General features: G+C 39.4%; 3 protein-coding genes across 4 annotated transcripts; 1 reads left to right on the top strand and 2 right to left on the bottom strand.

Annotated features, from left to right (window-relative positions):
* The first annotated feature begins 1,735 nt into the window (after nt 1-1,735).
* Nucleotides 1,736-9,416, top strand: adgrf3a (adhesion G protein-coupled receptor F3a). Its single transcript, XM_062398159.1, has 17 exons — nt 1,736-1,792; nt 1,879-1,891; nt 1,996-2,124; nt 2,225-2,374; nt 2,476-2,582; nt 2,717-2,775; nt 2,873-2,997; nt 4,368-4,586; nt 5,115-5,366; nt 5,461-5,607; nt 5,856-5,970; nt 6,212-6,281; nt 6,486-6,665; nt 7,404-8,762; nt 8,850-8,891; nt 9,177-9,212; nt 9,303-9,416. Exons 1-17 carry the CDS (start codon nt 1,736-1,738, stop codon nt 9,351-9,353), a joined length of 3,111 nt encoding a protein of 1,036 aa, XP_062254143.1. The 3' UTR covers nt 9,354-9,416.
* LOC133962523 (ankyrin repeat domain-containing protein 66) lies at nt 9,140-11,356 on the bottom strand. Of its 2 annotated transcripts, none has more exons than XM_062398157.1 (3): nt 11,132-11,346; nt 9,968-10,196; nt 9,140-9,799 (listed from the first exon to the last, which is right to left on the bottom strand). In XM_062398157.1, exons 1-3 carry the CDS (start codon nt 11,268-11,270, stop codon nt 9,664-9,666), a joined length of 504 nt encoding a protein of 167 aa, XP_062254141.1. In that variant the 5' UTR covers nt 11,271-11,346; the 3' UTR covers nt 9,140-9,663. The 2 variants fall into 2 exon arrangements, with proteins under 2 accessions (XP_062254141.1, XP_062254142.1); XM_062398158.1 differs by having other exon boundaries at nt 9,674-9,799; nt 9,884-10,196; nt 11,132-11,356.
* A 581-nt stretch (nt 11,357-11,937) lies between these two features.
* On the bottom strand, nt 11,938-17,879 carry LOC133962044 (tudor domain-containing 6-like). Its single transcript, XM_062397480.1, has 4 exons — nt 17,747-17,879; nt 12,555-17,189; nt 12,385-12,459; nt 11,938-12,169 (listed from the first exon to the last, which is right to left on the bottom strand). Exons 1-3 carry the CDS (start codon nt 17,766-17,768, stop codon nt 12,404-12,406), a joined length of 4,713 nt encoding a protein of 1,570 aa, XP_062253464.1. The 5' UTR covers nt 17,769-17,879; the 3' UTR covers nt 11,938-12,169; nt 12,385-12,403.
* Nucleotides 17,880-20,595: the final 2,716 nt, after the last annotated feature.

The following is a 20,595-nucleotide window of genomic DNA, read 5'->3' as shown; positions in this document are numbered from 1 at the left end:
ATTGGATTCAGGTCTTGGCTTTGACCGGGCCATTTTAAGACGTGAAAATGCTTTGATCTAAACCATTCCATTGTATCTCTGGCTGTATGTTTATGTTCATTGTCCTGCTGGAAGATGAACCTCCGCCCCAGTCTCAAGTCTTCTGCAGACTGCATCAGATTTTCTTCAAGGATTGCCCTGTATTTAGCTCTATCCATCTTTCCCTCTATTCTTACCAGTTTCCCTGTACCTGCTGAAGAGAAGCATCCCCACAGCATGATGCTACCACCACCATGTTTCACTGTTGGGATGGTTTTCTCAGGGTGACGGGCAGTGTTGGGTTTCCGCCACACATAGCGTTTTGCATTGAGGCCCAAAAGTTCAATTTTGGTCTCATCCGACCAGAGCACCTTCTTCCACATGTTTGCCGTGTCTCCCACATGGCTTGTGGAAAACTCCAAATGGGATTTCTTATGGTTCACTTTCAACAACGGCTTTCTTCTTGCCACTCTTCCATAACGGCCAGATTTGTGGAGTACATGACTAATGGTAGATTCTCCCACCTCAGCTGTGGATCTTTGCAGCTCCTCCAGAGTTACCATGGGCCTCTTGGGTGCTCCTCTGATTAATTTTCTCCTTGACCGGCTTTTCAATTTGGGTGGACGGCCTTGTCTTGGTGGGTTTGCGGTTGTGCCATATTCTTTCCATTTTCTGATAATGGAATTTTTGGTGCCCCTTGAGATGTTCAAAGCTTACATTTACAAATACATTTTAAATCTGTCGTTTTACCATGACAAACTGTAGAGAAGTCCAAGTGAGGTGAAAACTTATGCAAGGCACTGTAGATGTGATGAGTTGCTTTTCACAAGGGTTAAAGACCCTGCTGGATTTTCTCATGCACCTGAAGGTCAATAAACTACATTTACAACGTAGAGAAAAAAAAACCTTCAACTTGATTTCTGCAGCCTTTAAGTTTCATGAGTTTACGGAAATAAACATTGGCTAATATTTATATTTACAATACCAATCAACCAAAATACAGTAACGATATTTATTTATACATTGTTTCATATGAGTATTTCAAAACGATGCAGCATTAAAAACTTTGTTAATATAGCTGATAAGCCATCTTCACTTCGCAAACACAATGTGTCTGTCTCATTTTTTGAAAGTCAAATGAGTCCTGAATTACATCCTGTTTAATTTTGCATGACCAGAGGCAGTAACAGTTAAGAGTTTCAGTTTTTAACTGTGCTCATGGAAAGTGACGGTGATCTTGTATTCTGTACTTCCCTGAGAGCAGCTGTGGCAGCATAAGCTCAGATTCTTCATCCTGAGAGGCTGCCGTGATGGTTCAGTAATACAACCCAAGGAAAACCGGCAAGTAATCAATGTTGTCTTGTTATTTTGCTACCTTATAAACCTCCACTACTGTGTTATACATGTTTTGTATACTGCCTTTAAAGGCTAAATAGGGAGACTAATTAAAAAAGGACTCTTTCCTGTGCCTGATATATTTTTTTGTGCTTAGATTGTGTTTTAAATGTTCTTCATCATTCATGTAGGTAAATGGTGAGGACAAAAGGTTTGAGACTATTAACTACCAAACTGAACATTATCAACTTCATCAAAGTTAAATAAATGGCAGCAGTTTGGATGGATATACGTAGTAAAGTGGTCATGGAGTGTCTATCATCAGTCATCTTGTTCACCAGAGTCCATTTCAAATATTTGGTTATTTATTATTTGCAGGAACATGAACAAGATGTGGGGATTTATATTTCTCTATATCCTGGGGCTAAACATTTCTCAGGTTGGTCAGCAACACAGGATTTTACCTAATTTTCAACTGCAACATAAAATGACATTCAGATTAATGTTCTTATTTCACCTTCACAGGCAACTGGAGAAGGTAAAATCATTTATATGAGTTTCACAATCAGCAAATCGTTTTTTTTAAGCCTAAATTTGTTGAAACGTCTTTTTCTTGATTTTTGTGTGTTCTGCATGTTTCAGACCCCTCAACACAAATGCATTATGTCAAACTGAGAATCGATAAAAATAACATCGGACGCCTAAACAGTTGGCTGCCATCTAACCTGAGTAATTCCACCTGGAAAGTGGACGAGTTTCAACCCACAACAAGTAAACCATTTTCTGATATTCAAATACTGCATATTTCCATTGATTTAATGAAAGAAAAAGATCCCATAGTGAAAATGTCGTGCTTTTTTTCTCTAATAAGCCTGCAAGGACATGGCGGGTAAAAGAGAGTGTCACTGCGAGGTGGACCACAGATGGACGGATAAAGTGCGTCAGTCTAATTCCAAGGGTTGTGCCGGCAACACATGCACTTTCCCTGAAAAGTCTCACACGTGTGTTTCAAACAGCACAGGTATTTAGCCTTTTTTTAACCTGTGAGTGTGTCTTTGTGTATCTGTGTGTTTATTTACTGTATCAAGTATTCCAAAGTTTGATATCTTCTGTCCTTCACAGTGACACTCAGAGGATCCATTCGAATACAGGGATCAGGGTTTCATGATTGTCTGAGAGACGAAAACTCACAGGAATATCAAAGTTGTAATACCAAATTGTTAAACAAGGTAAATAATAGTATTTAAGTATCAATTCCATATAACGATGAGGAGTAATGTCTTAATTTAGACAATTTTCTTTTTTCCAATACTATACTGATAAGTGAAAAGTTACTATGCAAAATAATTGTTTTTTTATACAGATGAAAGAAGTCTACAGCACTTTGAAGGGATTTGACTTTTTAAATATTACCAAATACAGGTATTTCTTTTTGATTATTAATAAAATAGCTATTGTTTAATAGGATCTGTTTCTATATGTGTCTGAAATAATGCCTTTTTGTTTTTCTTCACTGAAGTTTTGGAAGCATTGTCGCAGATTTTGGAATTACAATCAGTAAAAGCATGAGTCCAGACGACCTGATCCAGAAATCAGAAAACCTAATCACAGCTCTGAACGCCACACTCAATCTGGAAACTAAAGGTAATTCAACCTCATGGGCTTATCGCATAGCACTCATTTAAAATCCTATTTAAAACCTTTAAATAGAGTCTTAAATCTAAATGTAGACTCTTTTCCAAACTCATTATAATCTAACTAAGAACAAAAAATTTAACAATGACATAAATGTACATATACATGGTTAAAAATATGATACAAACTTAAAAGTTTAAAAGAATAACTTTATTGATTCCTTGATTATTTGTTAAGTGCCATCATCATACATTTTTTATATATTATATACATATGACACACAATAATATATTGCCGATAGTATATATATATTTATATACATAGCGGTTCAATAGACAAATACAAAAAAAATACATATTTTTTCTGAGTTAGGCTTTACATTGTTGAGTCAATTAGGAAGAAAAGTCTTTAAAGGTCCAGTTTAAGATTTAGGTGAAAATAATCTATTGGCAGAAATTGTATATAAAATATTCCTAGTTTTCAGTAGTGTGTTTCAACTAAATTGTATAAATTTTTTCTGTATGCTGGAATGGACCCTTAATATTTAAACACTTTATATTTACATCTGGAGCAGGTCCTCTCTACAGAGGGTGCTATTATTTTTAGAAGGTATATTTCATTTACAGAAAGTGACTCAAAACTATCTAGAGGACATTATGTCATGTTTCTTCCCAGGCACGTGCACAGATAGACCCCTACTGGCCCTTTTGCCCTGGATGAGAAAAGTGCCCCTTCTACTGGAGCTCAATTTTTGCTTCATTCATCAATATTTAAGAATAAAAATTACTCTCTCTGTCATCAATTCCTCCCAAATGTGTTTTGGGGCATTTATTTGAGTTCTTGTGAGAATTATGCCCCGACATGCTCCGCGGCACTCACAATCCAAGAAAAGAGAGACTCCAAAAGCAGAAGGACAGGGAACTGCAGCAAGCAGCTCAGGGTAGCAGCTCTCTTTTATCTTGGATCAGGCCATCAACTTGTAAAACAGATGAGGGAGAATTAGTAACCCTATCTGGTCCAGAGAAGTCCATCACATCACTAACCCTAACCCTAAACCTAGCCTATTATTTGGTTATTCAATATGGCCTTGTTTTGTCTGTTTTGGTCTGTTATTCATTTACTTATTCAAATTTAAATTTGAGTTAGTTTGTTAACAAAAATAAATATATAAGTTGAAAATATCCTACTGTGTTCTTTGTTAATTTATTATTATTATTTTAATTCATAAATAATTTTGGCGATGGCTGCCCTTTTTTGGGGTTTGAGCACCTGCCCCCCATGATGTCTGTGCACGGGCCTGTTTCTACTCTTAGAGGAGCGCTACCATTATTCCAGTAAAGTCTCGCCTCAGGTTTGTTAGCGATTCTTATTTCTCACAGGTGTTGTGAGTTTAACGATGCCAGACAACCCTGTGAAGTACAACTCCCAGCAACAGCTCTTATGCACATCGAAGGAGGATCTGGGCACCACGGCAGTGTGGCGGCAGAAGAAAGATGATGAAAAAGAATATCCGATAACTAACGGCACAGAGGCAGACATTACGTTCTCAACACGCTTGTCCACACTCACTCTCAAAAAGATATCAGCCTCCTGGGAAGGTATGTTTGTTTCAGTCTCAGTATTCAACATATTTATTTAAATTAAATGAATAGTCATCGGTGGTGGAGGGTAACAAAATACATCTAGTACTGTACTTGGGCCCAATTTTGAGAACTTGTACTTTAATGATACATTTCTTCACTGAGTTTTTGGGGGTTCATTAAATCTCTCTGACAGCTTTATGGCTTTGCAGGTTAAATCAGTCTGTTTCAAGTTTTTGTGTTAGTGTTAGTGTTGCTATTGTCCTCAAGTGATGGCTGGATGAGTCTGAAGACTAACTGTTGGGGAAAAAAGCTAGTTTCCTCATCGTTCTTGAAACTGTTGGTTTTCTTTACAATATTGTACGACCTTGGGATAAAAGTTTGATTTATAGAAATCAAATTGAAGAATGAGTTTTTTTCTGGCTAAATTACCAATATCATGTAGAATAGGGACTCACTTTGTCTATTTTTGTCACAATCTATATTAGAATGGTCACAACATTTTAACTGTCATCCCTGTCTGTTTTTTTGTTTTGTTTTTCTCAGGAGAGTACATATGTGTATTCCGTCAAAAGAACACATCATTAGACATAACTCACAGTGCCAGAGCCGTAATGGACGTAGCTCTCCTGCCAAACATTTTCATCACCGCAGTCCCAGAATTTCCAAACTGTCTCAAGATAGGTGATGTACTGAGAGTAAGAAGCAAATGTTTGATTAGGGAGGACAATGAAAACTACACCGTGACATGGACAGGTCCAACCATGGAGGGGAAAATTAATCCATTAAAAGCCGATTGTAAGTACAATTTCTTGTGCTCATTTTCCTTGTCCATTGATTCTTATGCAAGCTTATGATGAGATGATGAGCGATAACTATGTGATCCCTGCAGACTCCTCTGAAGAAGTTGTTCATCAAGCTGAGGCAGCGGTCACCTGCAACCCAAGTGTACCGAACCTGAAACCGGAAATAACGTGCACATTTGAGAACAGACTCAAACAGTCGAGAAACGCGTCATTTGTTTTCAATATCATATACGGTAATGAGGTTTCTCTGACATCACAGTCTAACATAGGAATGTATCTCTTTTTGCCATATCATGTCTCTGTGTGTATTTCCTATAGTGCCGCAATGAAGTTCAAGATACAGCATGTTCAGCGAACCTAGCGAACATCTTAATTTACTGCCCCCCTCTAGCATAAAGTATTTTATCATGTTATTAATTCAGTTATCGTATGTAATGAATGATAAAACAAACCAGAGCTTTTTTTTTCTTTTTTCCAACAGCTGGAGACGGGTTCTGTGCAGCAGACGGTGACTGGGGAGAAACCAAAGCCAACTTCACTTCAGTGCTACAGTGCAAGAACGCAGACGGACTAAGACAAAGGAAATGCAGCATTGAGTAGGCCTGCAACTAATCATTAATCCTTTTTTTTTTTTAAATCAATAAATGATGTTCCATTTGTTTTTCAGATGTTTTTTATACAAAAATAAGTGAAAATCCCCAACATAACTGCTTCTTTGTCCACAGCTCAAGCTGGGCAATTAAAAATGAATAACTTGAATGATTAATCAATAATCATATTTGCTGATGGAATATTTTCTTTTGATTGACTAATCAGCTAATGAACTAATCATTCCAGGTGTACATGGGAACCGGAGGAAGACAATTGTGTTAACAATGATGTGTCAAGTTTACTGCACTCTGCGCATGTAAGCCACATTTTTTTAATTTCAAAAATGTATATTCTGGTTTTCAAAAGCGATCAGATACTATCGGCATTAAACACACATCAAGTAATTCTATTTTTACAGAAGGGATTGTTACGTTTTTATTTAACTCCTTTGTGGCTTTTGTCGATTTCCTTCTTGGCATGAATTAATTCTCACAGATAAAAAACATCATTGTTGTTACAGGATGTTGACATCGGACTTGGCTCATTGAATAAAAATGTTGCAGACGTATTTGACCTCCTGAGTAATGTCACTAATAACACAATGGCTATCAACACCGTGTCCAACGTGAAGGCAACGGTGGAAGTACTCCATGTCTTGAGTGACAAGCAAGGGCTCAGGCTGAATGGATCAGGAGTGTACGTAAGTATCTTGGGCAAATCTCTAGTAACCTATTTATTAAACCTTGTCAATTGGTTGGAACTGGTATGGGTAGGAAAGTGAATTACCAGTACTTTTTTATGTAAAGAACTGAACTTCAACATGAATTTCATGAAACTTAAACACATTTTGATATCATTTATGGTGGAGATATTTGTGCTTCAACACATTGATATTTAATAGAGTCATCTGTGTGTATGTTGTTTTTTATGGTGGAGTCAGTCTTTCCTGTACTGGGTTCAAATTGCCATTACAATCCACAAACTATTCACAGGAAACTAGACATGTTCTGTATGTCAGTGTTAAATGATCTCACTAACAGCTTTATGATTTACAGTTGTCAAGCTGTCTGCATGAAGTCATTGTTATTGCAAATTAAATGTTTAATGTAAAATGATGGGGGAAAGCGGCGTATTTAGTTATTTTTCAAGTTTTTGTTACTGTGGCCCAGTTGAAAATGATGATAATATAATGACCAGCTGAAACGACCTGTTATATAACAGACCATCATAGAAAGCTCACCAGCCTCAGTTATGTTTATGCCCAAAGCACAGCTATTAAACTAATGTTTCAATGAAACACTGGTATCATCTCATTAACCAGGATTGACATCTTAAGGAAAGCTTCTAATATTATTATTATAGTACAAATATCTAAACCTTTGTCTACTTATTCTTGTTCCCAATTAATAGGCGACAGGCATTTTCTAACTTTATACAGACTAGTACTGACAATCTTCTCTCTTTTCAGGGCTTTCTGGAAACATCCAGCAACTTGATGGAGAAGTCTCTTGAGAATACATGGATTGAAAAAAAAGATGATGCAAATTTGTCAATAGCTGAGACATATATACATTCTGTTGAGAAATTAATGAAGGTGTCAAACATTACAGCTAACAACATTCAAAAAAATATAGAGCTGGCCACGTGTGATAAAAAGCAGGGGTCTGGATGTACCAACACCGCCTTCGGTGTCACTGTCGATTTTGACAGTTCAGACAATGACAGCGTGGCAACAGCTGGATTTAAAGAACTGCAGAATTATTTGCCCCAGAGTGATGAGGAGTACGAAGTCAACAGCATTGTTGTGATGACAACCACTCAAAAGAATCACTCGGGTTCAGTCGTGGTTAAAATGAATTTCCCGTTGATCCGTCCGAGGCCTCGCAACGTAAAGATAAAGTGTGTCTCATGGGACTACGAGAAACATCAATGGTCATCGCGTGGATGTGAATGGATGGGTCCTGATGATGATGGACACTGTGTTTGCAGCCATTTGTCCTCATTCGCCATTTTAATGGCTAGGTATCCAATAGTTCTCCCAGGGATGAGTGAGTTAACCATCTTTGGACTGTCTATATCAGTCATATCCTTAGTTGTTACTCTTGTAATAGAAGTGATCGTCTGGAGGGCTGTAGTTAAAACCAGTACTCGATATCTACGGCACGTGGCCCAGGTAAACATTTCTCTATGTTTGCTAGTCGCAGATTGCTGCTTTTTAGCATCTTTCAAGCCAGAAAATATTTCCGAAATCTGGTGTAAGGCCTTGGTGATGTTGAAGCATTTCTGTTACTTGTCCATGTTCTTTTGGATGTTTTGTCTGAGCAGCACGCTTCTTCATCAAGCAGTTTTCCTGTTCCACAAGATGAGCAAGAAGGTTTACCTGAGGTTCTACATAATCCTGGGCTACGCATGTCCGCTGCTTATCGTTTTGATCACATTCATTGCTAGCAGCGGTGGTGCTGAGGGCGTGTACTTCACCAAAGAATCCTGTTGGCTGGTTTATAGTGGATTTTTTAGTGGGTCCATCCACACATTTATCATACCAGTCGGTACAATTGTTCTCATCAACGTGATCTCCATGGGGGTGGTAATCATGAAGCTTTTGGATCACCCTACAAATGCAGGAAACCCTGATGACAGATCTGCCACCAAATCGGTCATGAGGACCGTTATTCTTCTGACTCCGATCTTCGGTGTCACTTGGATCTTTGGGTTTGGTGTAACTATTCTCGACCTCTCATCTGGAATCGCAGCCCCTGTGGTCAACTATGTCTTTATCCTGCTGAACTCATTTCAGGTATACTTCATTTAATCCTTAACTGGACATCCTAACAAGTACCAGTCAGTATTTCTTGTTCAGTAACCTATGTCATTTAATTTACAGGGTTTGTTTATTTTGTTAACCACATACCTGGGGGACAATCTGGTAAGACAGTTTTAAAATGCTTTCATATGCAATTTGAGATTAGAGAGCATATATTCAATTGTTTCCCTGTCTGTGCTTAAAATGGTCATTATCGGAAACTTTTCCCGAATACTTGGGGAGAAATATAAAAAAATTGCTGCCACTTTAAATAACGGACTTTTATCCACAAGTACACCCCATTGTCATAAGTTAGACCTTTTGTAAAAATATCAAATTTGTAAAAATAAACGTCATCTACAACAAACAGGTCTTGTCAATAATTATGTTTTAATCCCATTTTAACAGTCCCGTCAAGCACTACTAAACCATCTGAGAAAAAGGGTAAGCGTACAACAACTGGATTTACTAAATATGTAAAACACAATAACGACTGTTAATTATTTGTACACATCCTTCTCTTCTGCTCTCCAGGCATCCGTCAGTGACAGCTCCACCACGTTGGACTCAAAATTGAGCAAGTAAAAATCTTCGGGAGTACGTTTCCTCTCAAATCACCACAAACTACACAATCGCGCGTAGTAAGCTACATTTATCTTGATGCACTTGTTCAGATATTTCATTTGCTTTTATTGCCTGCGATACAATTTTAAAGGATATTTCAATATTAGTAGATACGTTTTTGACAGGAAAAGTTCCAAAGCTGTTTCATATGATAATACTGTTTGTTATATATTTCTCACTGCACTGGGAAGTCACAGCAACACACTCAACTGAAAGACTATAAGGATGTGACTAATGTCTGAATGTTGGTGTGTGACGTTGAGCTTGGCCATCATCTGAACGTTGCTGTTTCAGATCCTCTCGCTTCATTTTCTTTGCCGTGATCTGCCCACTCCTCATCTGTGTCGTCCAGTGAAATCCCTTTCTCGGCCGCCATCTTGCGGTAGGCCTGGCACTCGATCTCGGCCCTGCAACACACACAAAAAGGTCAACATGTAAAAAGTCCAATCATAAAGTTATTGGCCTGTGTGTGTGTTTAAAAGAAAGCTTACTTAAGGAATGAAAGGTGGGAAACTCATGTAAACATGGTTCAAAGGCTGAAATACAAAACAAAAGAAGAGGAAATGTTTTGATACTTTTTAAGGAATCGAACGCAGTCCTGGTGTCCATATATTTGGGCCATCCGCACTGGTTTGTCTCCACAGCAGTCCTCCTTGTCTATAGGAGCGTGGTAGTAGTGCAGCAGCCGCAGTGCAGCCAGTCGGCCGGACTCTGCAGCAAAGTGAGCAGGAGTCCATCCATGCTCCGTCCTCAGACTGGGCCTCGCTCCGTGCTCAATGAGGATCCTGACGGTTTCTGTGTCTCCTGTGGAAAAGCCAGCGAGGTGTGATCTGATGCACGTGTTTAGGAATCTGTTGCTTTATAATCCAGCCTGAAAAAAAACAATTCTCACTACTGCAAAACGAGACTACGCATAACAAACAATGAAAATATTCCTGATGATCGGGTTCAACATTTGGTTTTACTTTAAACTGAGATACTTCTTTTGATGAATTGAATATGCTTTAAAGGTATAACAAATTCTTTAAATTAAGACAAATGGAAATAAACACAAAATAAGATATATTATAGGTTCTTTTTTTACTTTAATTTAAATGTTATTGAATTTGTGTTTTCTTGTTTTGTGTTAGCATCAAAAACCTTTGGGATTTTACATTTCTTTACGGTTTACATTTACCACAATATCTGGATTTCTGAAAATGGGAACTAATGTGCAGTGATGTATTTCGTGTGATGTTGTCGGTGGTAGCTTGTATGTGAATATTTTTGAATGTTATTATTTTAACAGTTGTAGAGCTTTGTATTTGTTATTGTTGAGCTCAAGAAATATAATACTTTTTAAAGAGTTTATATAATTTTAAAGGAATATAACTGTTGAAAATTCGATTTCGCGTTTTCTTTATTTTATAAATAATGTATTGTATTTTTAAGTGTTGTGGTCACAACTGAATGATTAAATATAATTCCTTTGTTGTTTTTGATGTTGTTGAAAATGATAAAAACCCAGTGATTCACTATAAATAATAAAACTGACAATTTGTGACAAAGAAGATAGATTTTTATTGTTGATTTTCGGGTTTCAAAACATAACTTCAACAACATACTACACTGAATGAGAGAGAATACCCACAGAGGTCTTTTTGGACATGTACACACACACGGCAACCACGCTGTTTGAATGACGACACTTGACACAGGTGTTAGCGGGTGAAAGGGGAAACGGATCCACCAGCATCTACCTTTGGCTGCTGCCCAGTGCAGAGGGGTCTTGTGGCTCCAGTCGATGTCCCTCTGGTTGGGGTTGCACTTCTTCTGCCTCAGAATATCCTGGACTCCCTGTAAGTCTCCGGCTGCGGCAGCCTGGTGCAACTCGGTCATTTTGTTACTGAGGTCACCCGGCAACAGCCGAGCAACACAACATGAAGTCCAGCTCCTGTGACCTGAGCCTGTGAACAGTGATGCTGCCTCCTGGAGGCTGCAGACAAAATCACTCTGTAGGAAGTACGTGAAATGTTGAAATTCCGCTTAGTGAGCAAATAAACTAAGGAAGCATTAGCTTTTAATAACTTCTCAAATAGGAAATTTTAGCTTAGTGACTGTGAAGCTAATATACCTCAAATTTTGATCAAGTGAAATAGTTTAAATTACTTGAAACATACAAAGGCTAGAAATAACTTAAGCTTGTTAAAGAGCTGCAAGCATCAGAACTGTAAACAGTTCAGCTAAATAGTCTGTATGTATCTGTGCTTTTTCTAATCTTGATGGGCTTTACAGTGCAGTTTTGCCAATCATCCATTCATAAAAGCTTTTTGCAGGACTTTCACTATCACACATTATTCATACACTGTCAGCTTGGCCATCAGGGGCCGTTTGGGGTACAGTATCTAGACCATTGACACTTTGGGGGAGATGTGGATAGAGCTGCCGACCTTCTGGTAAGTTGACAAATGGCTCCATCTGCCTCCTTTTATTCCAACAACAGATCCATTATATGTGGGAAAAAAACAAAACAGACCCAGGACCTGGGAAATATGTTGCTGTCTGCTTGAAAAATGTCCATAGCTTAAAAAGCCGGCAAAGAGCTTATTTAAATGTGTAGAATACATTAAAAACAATTAGGTCCAAAATTGCTCATTCAGGTGTGTTTATTGAACTACATGACAACCCTAATTTAATTTTGTTCGTGCCATAAGAGAACATTTTGAAATACAGCAAACATGTTCCCATGAGTCGAGAACTCTCCGTTAAGAGTAGGGTCCTCCACCAGCAGCCCCGAGCTGAAAGAAACAAGCACATGTTCAAAGCAGAAACATTTCAAAGAGCTTTCATTCATATCCAATATCCAGAAAATGACTTTGCAAATATATGTGATTACATGCCCTTCATGAGTAATTCAACACCAACATCTGCAGAAATGAATTTAAACCTATTACTGCAGTAGTTTTGTAAAATCAAAGGATGATCTTCATGATATGTACAAGGTTAGTCCTACCATTCATTTTCTGGCTTATTCATTGTCTTAAACTCCCAACAAACTCATTCGTGGGCTTGGTTTCATCCTGAGGCACTAAAGATTAAACAGAAATTGTCATCAATTAAAATCTGTAAATATGAAAGTTAAAAAGCTCATTAAATGTATATTTTATAAGTATAGTCTCTGACCTGATTCAAAACCTTCTGCCAAGGCAGGATCTGGGTGCAATCCCTTCCAGTACTTCTCCATCACCTCATTAACAACCACCCCCTCACACTCAAGCTCCACCGCATACTGAGGAAAATCCATCTCTGAATGATCCTCCATGTTCAAAACTGTCACTCTGAGTGGTTTATCCACTAGGAGATTGTAGAAGTCATCATATACTTGGTCGTCCCAGCTGCCCTTTGACTCATCAAATCCATTCAAAGAGCACAGAAAGGCCTGAGGAGCCACATCCAGCAGAATCTGAGGCAGTGGTCTCACGTTCTTGACGTCAATGTCAGACTCATTTCCATAGTCTATAAAGACAACATGAAGATTGCTGTCAGTTCTGTGAATTACTTGAGCTCGATACCAACGATTGTCACTGGAAAAAAAAGCAAGGCATGGACTGCCAGGACCAAGAGTCTCTGGGGAAACCGTGTCCTGCTGGGGTTGTCCCGCTTCCTGAGCAAGAATTGACAATTTGTTGAGATCCTCAGTGTTGGTGTATTGACACCAGAAGAAACAGGGGTCCACCACACAAGAGGCAAAAACATTCTCTGCCTGGTTTTTGCATATTTCCGGTTTCTTGTACATGCAAGTAGTTGTTTTTTCTTCAGAATCATGAAGTTCTGTATGGTCGGACTTAGTTTCACAAACCTGGAGAGAGTTTTTTGTTGGAGGGCTCTCAGTTATAACTTGTTCCATGGCAACAGGCTTCCAATATTTCTGCATTGTATCATTTACAACCAACCCCTCACACTCAAGCTCCACTGCATACTGAGGAAAATCCATCTCGGAATGATCCTCCATGTTCAAAACTGTCACTCTGAGTGGTTTATCCACTAGGAGATTGTAAAAGTCATCATATACTTGGTCGTCCCAGCTGCCCTTTGACTCATCAAATCCATTCAAACAGCACAGAAAGGCCTGAGGAGCCACATCCAGCAGAATCTGAGGCAGTGGTCTCACATTCTTGATGTCAATGTCAGACTCATTTCCATAGTCTATAAAGACAACATGAAGACTATTGTCAGTTCTGTGAATTACTTGAGCTCGATACCAACGATTGTCACTGGGAAAAAAAGCAAGGCATGGACTGCCAGGACCAAGAGTCTCTGGGGAAACCATGTCCTGCTGGGGTTGTCCCGCTTCCTGAGCAAGAATTGACAATTTGTTGAGATCCTCAGTGTTGGTGTATTGACACCAGAAGAAACAGGGGTCCACCATACAAGAGGCAAAAACATTCTCTGCCTGGTTTTTGCATATTTCCAGTTTCTTGTACATGCAAGTATCTAGCTTTACTTCGGGATCATGAAGTTGTATCAGGTTGGACTCTGTTTCACGAACCTCGAGAGAGTCTTCTGTTGGAGGGCTCTCAGTCATAATTTGTTCCTCTGCAACAGGTTTCCAATATTTCTGCATTGTATCATTTACAACCAGCTTTTCACACTGTATTTCGACTGAATATTTAGGAAAATCCATCTCCGAATGATCCTCCATTTTCAAAACTGTCACTCTGAGTGGTTTATCCACCAGGAGATTGTAGAAGTCATCGTATACTTGGTCGTCCCAGCTGCCCTTTGACTCATCAAATCCATTCAAAGAGCACAGAAAGGCCTGAGGAGCCACATCCAGCAGAATCTGAGGCAGTGGTCTTACGTTCTTGATGTCAATGTCAGACTCATTTCCAAAGTCTATAAAGACAACATGAAGACTACTGTCAGTGCTTTGAATTACCCGGGCTCGATACCACTGATTGTCACTGGGAAAAAAAGCAAGGCATGGACTGCCAGGACCAAGAGTCTCTGGGGAACCCGTGACCTGCTGGGCTTGTCCCGCTTCTTGAGCAAGAATTGACAATTTGTTGAGATCCTCAGTGTTGGCATACTGGCACCAAAAGAAATGTGGTCCTACAACGCAGGAGGCAAACACTTCCTCTGTCTGCTCATGACAAATCTTTGGCTCCTTGTACGTGCAGATATTCACGCTTCCCTCAAGGCAAGGTGACAGGGAAAGTTGTGCTATTTCTGAGTTACTGTGATTTCCTTCTATCAAAGTCTCCGCCATCAAAAGTTCCTTTTCCACGACAATAACTTCCAAAGTCTTTCCAAATTCAGTTTCTGTTGCAGAGACATTGGATAAAGATTCTGAAATCATCTTTACCTCATCTCTAGGGCACATTTCACTGTCGCTATGGTTGCTGTTTTGCTCTGTTGTCTTTGTTAATACTGACCCATTCATGGGGGCTGGCTTTGAGCAATATTCACTTGGCACACAGGACTGTTCTGAGCTTTTAGAAGACAGCTGGTCAGTCTGCTGGTTGAAACCAGTCATATTTTGTTGTGCCATCTTTGATATCTTCTCTCTGACTAGCACATTTACATTTTGGGCTCCATCAAACAGTTCAACAAGTAGCTTCCCTTTATCCCCCTTTGATACGACTAAAATGGCCAAACTTTGGTCAGTGAAAGCATTTGCAAACCACTGGTTAACTTCCTGTGGAACTTCTGCTGGCACATCAAACAGTCCCAGTGGAACAGCCAGCACAGGGACAGACCTGGCAAGACCTCCCTCGGAGGGAAAAGGGCATATATCAGATTTATCAACTGCAACTGTATCACCATAATCCACAAAGTGCACTTTAAGTTTTGGGGACATTTCTACTATTTTACCTCTGTGCCACTGCTCATCATGGTGCCTAGCAAAGCAAATGCTACTAAGACCAAGAGGGTGATCAATGCACTGCGGCTGGAAAGTCAGTTGTTTGATACCTTCCATCACTTTGTCTAACAAATGAGAATTCCTGACTAGTTGGCAGTAGAAGTGACCAACACTCTCTGAACTGGTAACACACACATTCTCTTTCCCACCCACCTCAAAAGTATGTGTGGAGTAATTGAATGCGTCTAATGGGACCTGTGGAGGAGTTTGAATGTGAGCTTCCGTCTGTGCAAATTTCTGGGCCAAACGCTGACATACACTGTGAGCTGGTGTTTCTATATCTACCATGTTTAGCCGCAGACCTTCTTCATCAGACGTCACTCCTCCACAGGTCCCATTTACGTTACTTTTACCTCCCACTGTAAAGACATTATCATCACAATCATGCTCACTGTTGTCTGAAAGTTCTAAGCACACAGGATCATCAGTGCTAGACGTAAACATATCAGCCAAACTGCTATCGCTGTTTAGGTTTTGTTCGAACGGCAAAGTTTGATCTTGTAAATCTTCAACATTTACAGTGACTGTGTTTTGTAAATCTTGTTCATCTCCAGGGGGACTGAGGGAAAGGGAAACGGATTCATATTCTTCCTTTGAGGCTGGAAGTAGTCTCACCTTCTCTAAAAAACTACTGTTTATGCATTCGGCATCAGCTGTGTAGAGCGTGACACGATAGACATCTTGAGATATATCGTGGTGGTTAAACTTGGCCATTAATGTCTGGTGGAGGATCCAGGATTTCAGGTATTCGATCTGGTCTTGAGTCCATTCAGTGTCGTTACCATTTAGTCCGTTAAGAGAACAAACGTATGTGACAATTGGCATTCTCAGAAATTTTCCATGCAGTGGTCTGGTGTTTCTGATTGCGACCATTTCAGTTTTCCCTTCATCCACGTGCAAGACCTCTACAGCAACATCGCCAGGCATGATGGTGTTCTTCAACAACGAGCGATGCCATCTGCCGCTCACATCTCGAGCAGCGCATGGATCCCCGCAGGTCTGTGGTCGCACCTCTCCAAACTCTGAACTCTCTCGATAGTGCTGCTGGATCTGGTCTGATAATATTTTTAATGCCTTGGAGAAAATTAGGAGTCGGCAAAAAATGCTCTGTGGATCAGTTACCTCTGTCACAGTTACAGTTTCAAATGTGTCAATTAACAGTTCTGGGTATAAGTATTGGTCATGTCTCTCGAGTTGACAGCGAACCTTCAAATTCTGTTCCATCGATGTGCGGTAGGCCTCAGACGCCTCTCCTTTGAGTAAATGTATAGATTTCAGTACAAGGCTTTTAAAGTCCTCCTCTGGGATGGTCTCCGGAACTCCCACGTCACAGATGTACTCAGAAATGTTTGGAATGTCAAGGATAATTTTCCTGGCATCCTCTGGCATCAGCACATGTTGAACCATTCCCTTAAATGTATTGCCGGGAAGAGTCTTCAAAAACTTTGTGGCTCTTTCTTGCAAATTGTTCTCAGGGAAGATGACGTTTGCGAGTATACAGGACTCGATCTCAGGAGGAAGGAGAGAGCTGTCACTGTGGGCCCACGCTAAATCTTCACTTGAAGCGATGTGGGGCTCTCCGTGATCGATTAGAAAAACATTATACTCGTCACTCTGAATGGATACAATCCGAGCTCTGTGCCACGTGTCACTGATGCAGGCCAAACAAAGGTCCCCTGGTTTTCCTTCTGATCCAAAAAACTTCCTTTTAGGTTTCTGAATTTCCTGTTTCATCTGCTCATAAATATGCTTTCTTTCATCGTCCATGTTAACCCACAATTCCACAAGACCACAGCTGGGGTTTAGGTTTACCCTCGTGATGAGAAGACGTACTTCTAATCCTGGTGCTGGAAGCCCGGGAATCGAACACATTGTGGAGGCCAGAGCAAATACACCTTCAAAATAAAACAAAAAAAATGTTATTCATTTTTAAGAAACACATTTCAGTTGCTAGTCATCATATCAATCAATCTAGAGTGCTGATTTTTAATCATTTTATAATATTTTTCACTATTTCCTCATCTGTAAAAAAATAATTCTGTATCTGTGCTATATTGCTGTTTTTACCAATCAATTTTATTCATAAAATGTTTAATTTAATTCACAATTTAAAAGATACAAATTAATGTGAAACAAAGAACTTCAAAAGCACATCCTCATGTTCACCATTTGCATAATCTACACAACTATAAAACTACAGAAACACCCCTCAGTCAAAGTTACATTTTTCTATGAGTTGTTCTTTTTACCCTAAAAAATACAAAGCTAATAACCAAATAAATAAATAATAACATAACACATATATATAAAAATAATATATGCCCATAACATAATCATGATCCTACGGTTCTACACAGCTTTGTTTGGGGTGAAATGCACTTCGATGCTTTTATATAATTATATTATTTATACGAGATGTTCAGCTGGACAACCGCTTTTCGTTGCTTCTCACCTAGGTTTGCAGGACCACACATTTACCGCAAAGCTACTTGGAACAAGAAGCGAACACGTGGCGCTCAGGAACAATTCACATTCCTCGTGTTTTCTCACCGTGTTGGTTTCAGAAGTCGTTGATTTTAGAAGCGGTTGAATGGCAGGAGGAGGGGGCGGGACCTTACCTGGGTTTATAAAGGCTGTGATGACACAGCGCCTTCCTCTGTAGGAAATGTCCCTTCCTCGACTCAGCAGGAAGTAGGGGGTCTATCCACTCGTCCTGACGATATTTTGTATTTGCAGGCTGCGCGCACAGGCTGTCGCACGTCGGTGGGTAAAGTTTACAACGGAAGAGACGCTCAAGTTTGTCGAGTTGGGTAGTTGTGTAGTTGTAGTATTGAGAACAGTGGTCACTTCTCCCAGGTGTTCCTGAATGCAGCAGACAGAGGTGGAAGAAGCAGCTTTTCCATTTGACATTAAAAATAACTACAACCTGTAGTACGACGCATCATATCTTGAACAAATATATAAATTATAGTATAAATAAGGTGTAAAACAAATTGAAACGTAAAACCTAAATTAAATGTTACTAGAATAATAAAATAATTTGTTTATGTTGCTGCTTGTTAAGTCCACCAAGAATGTTATGTTTATGTACCAGTTTGTTTGAATCATTTATTAGAAGGATTCAGCTAAATTGGCTAAATGTTTTGCACTTTCTTTAAATTCAATATAGGACGTCTTTCAACATTTTTGTTAAAAGCTTAGGGAATATTGCACAGATTTTAATTTCCCACTGTTTAAGATAATGCATATATATACTCTTAATCTGTTCATTGTGTATTTATTTGCATTCATTTATTTATTCTAACTGTGAATCAATGTCTGTCAAATGCTTTTTCTTGCAGATATTAAATCCCTCGTCTTTGTTGTCTCACATTTAATCCTCAAGGGGGGTTTTATTCTGTTCCCTAGAATGGTAGATGTAACAATGAAACTGAGAAACAGGAGCAGATCCTTATCAAAGGGATTTCTGAGGCGACTGGATCTCCATCGCGCCTCCGATTTCAAGTGATGGAACCAATCCGGTGACTTTCCTGACTTGCAGATTCTCTTCATGCCAGGTCGCGTATGTGTCACAGTCGTAGTAAATGTCAGATACTTCAAACAATCTGGTCTGTGAAGACGTCTCCCAGCGCTGTATACATTCTTTACTCCTGACCAGGAATCCCCCCCCTATAAACTTAAACGCATGCATTTTATACTTGTAAGCACAGTTTCACCATCCGTGTCTTGTATTTACATTCACATTTACATGTGGGCTGTAAATGTCACAGAGTTGTTTTATAAATAGCAGGACCTGGAACTGGGCTCACCATTATACAAGTTACTGATGGAATTCATGAGCAGCAGGAAAGGTTTTCAGCCCAAGAGTATTAACTGGATTTAACCTTGAAATTGTAAGGATTTTTATTATTATAATTATTATTGTCAATATGTCATAGTTTCCTGCTGCTCAAGGTGATCTGCTCAAAGCTTGTTTTATGTGACTATCAGTCTCAAAGTAAGTCAGTTGACTGTCATAAATGTCTCAGAAATGCAGCAGATCCTCATGTTCTAGAAGCTGGAATCATTTGGCTCCTTTAGTTGAAGCAAATCTAAATTATACATTTGTATCTTGTTATTTTTGCTGCTCTACTTGTGGTAAACTAAAGGGTGTCATGCAGCTTGGACTCATGCTGCTGCTCGTTATCATGTATTTAGGACACCTTGTTCCAAACAAGAAGGAGGAACTGACCGACATTTGATACACAGATAAGATTAATATAATCTTATGATATAAAAGCTTTGATCATTCACTGCAGACATGTTTAGACTTTAATTAATTCTGCTGCTGACAGCTCTTCATACTGAATACCTCAATCTGATCTGCTCATTGGCCACAATACTAAATAATCCTCTGGCCTAATTTGCATGTGCATATTGAAGGACGAAGTCAGAAAAATTTAGGCTGTGACGATTTCTCCCCTTTGCCCTCATTAGGGAAAACGCTTTCACCGCTCACTCTCTACAAAGAGAAAACAAACCTGCGGAGGTTCCTCCATCGACTTGATAACACCAAGGCAGAACAGACACAGAATGATGCATGATTGTAGTTCCTGTCTGTCTGATTCCTTCTTCTTCTTCCTCCCAAAGGTCTCTCTCTGTCAGATGCAAGTTATTCTTCAACAAGTCCCTGATAAAGATGATCTGTGGATGATCTCAGGGATTTTGGATTACAGTAACGAGGCCTGCTCCATCTTGGTACGTCTTCTGGTGTAGCATGTAGTTAAGGAGAGGCGGTGGTCTAGTGACAGAAACTTGGACTATGGGCAGAGAAGGTCTCTGGTTCGACTCCACGGAGAGACAACAAAAGACGAACCTGGATTGATCTGTCCAAAAATCCAAGAGTCTCCCTACCCTGTCTAGTGCCCCTGAGCAAGGCACCTTACTCCCCCAACATCTGCTCCCCGAGCGCCGTACATGGTCGCTCACTGCTCTGTGTGTCCTGCACCAGATGGGTCAAAAGCAGAGATTAAATTTACCTACCTGCATGAGTGTGCCTTTGCATGTCTGTGCATGTGTTTGGGACTAATAAATGCATCTTAATCTTAATCTTAATGGAAATAGATTTACTAGGATATTTTCATTACCCCGCTGACCAGCAGGTGGCACTCTACCTAATGCTCATCTCTGTTTAAAAGCTTTTCTTTTTGAAAACTTCGACATTAGAAGGATGTCTCTGATATTGGGGAGAGTTTCTTAGTGCAGACTTTTGATTTCAGTTTAAGGCTTAATTAACAAAAAGATTTTTGTTCCTCGTCCAAT

Source organism: Platichthys flesus, chromosome 10, assembly GCF_949316205.1.
Source record: "Platichthys flesus chromosome 10, fPlaFle2.1, whole genome shotgun sequence".
NCBI lineage: Eukaryota > Metazoa > Chordata > Actinopteri > Pleuronectiformes > Pleuronectidae > Platichthys > Platichthys flesus.
Note: the sequence above shows the minus strand (reverse complement) of the source record. Positions and strands in the feature narration are given on the sequence as shown.

Bases quoted from the DNA above. Each gene is read 5' to 3' on its own strand.
- adgrf3a (XM_062398159.1), top strand. From the start codon at position 1,736: ATGAACAAGATGTGGGGATTTATATTTCTCTATATCCTGGGGCTAAAC. The intron at 2,375-2,475 runs GTATTTAGCCTT...TGTCCTTCACAG, and splicing joins GTGTGTTTCAAACAGCACAG to TGACACTCAGAGGATCCATT. The intron at 5,608-5,855 runs GTAATGAGGTTT...TTTTTCCAACAG, and splicing joins TGTTTTCAATATCATATACG to CTGGAGACGGGTTCTGTGCA.
- LOC133962523 (XM_062398157.1), bottom strand. From the start codon at position 11,270: ATGACCGAGTTGCACCAGGCTGCCGCAGCCGGAGACTTACAGGGAGTC. The intron at 10,197-11,131 runs GTAGATGCTGGT...GCTTTTCCACAG, and splicing joins GCACTGGGCAGCAGCCAAAG to GAGACACAGAAACCGTCAGG. The intron at 9,800-9,967 runs GTATCAAAACAT...TGTGTGTTGCAG, and splicing joins TGCGTTCGATTCCTTAAAAA to GGCCGAGATCGAGTGCCAGG.
- LOC133962044 (XM_062397480.1), bottom strand. From the start codon at position 17,768: ATGTGTGGTCCTGCAAACCTAG. The intron at 17,190-17,746 runs GTGAGAAGCAAC...TTTATTTTGAAG, and splicing joins GTGTGGTCCTGCAAACCTAG to GTGTATTTGCTCTGGCCTCC. The intron at 12,460-12,554 runs GTCAGAGACTAT...TTTAATCTTTAG, and splicing joins GGCAGAAGGTTTTGAATCAG to TGCCTCAGGATGAAACCAAG.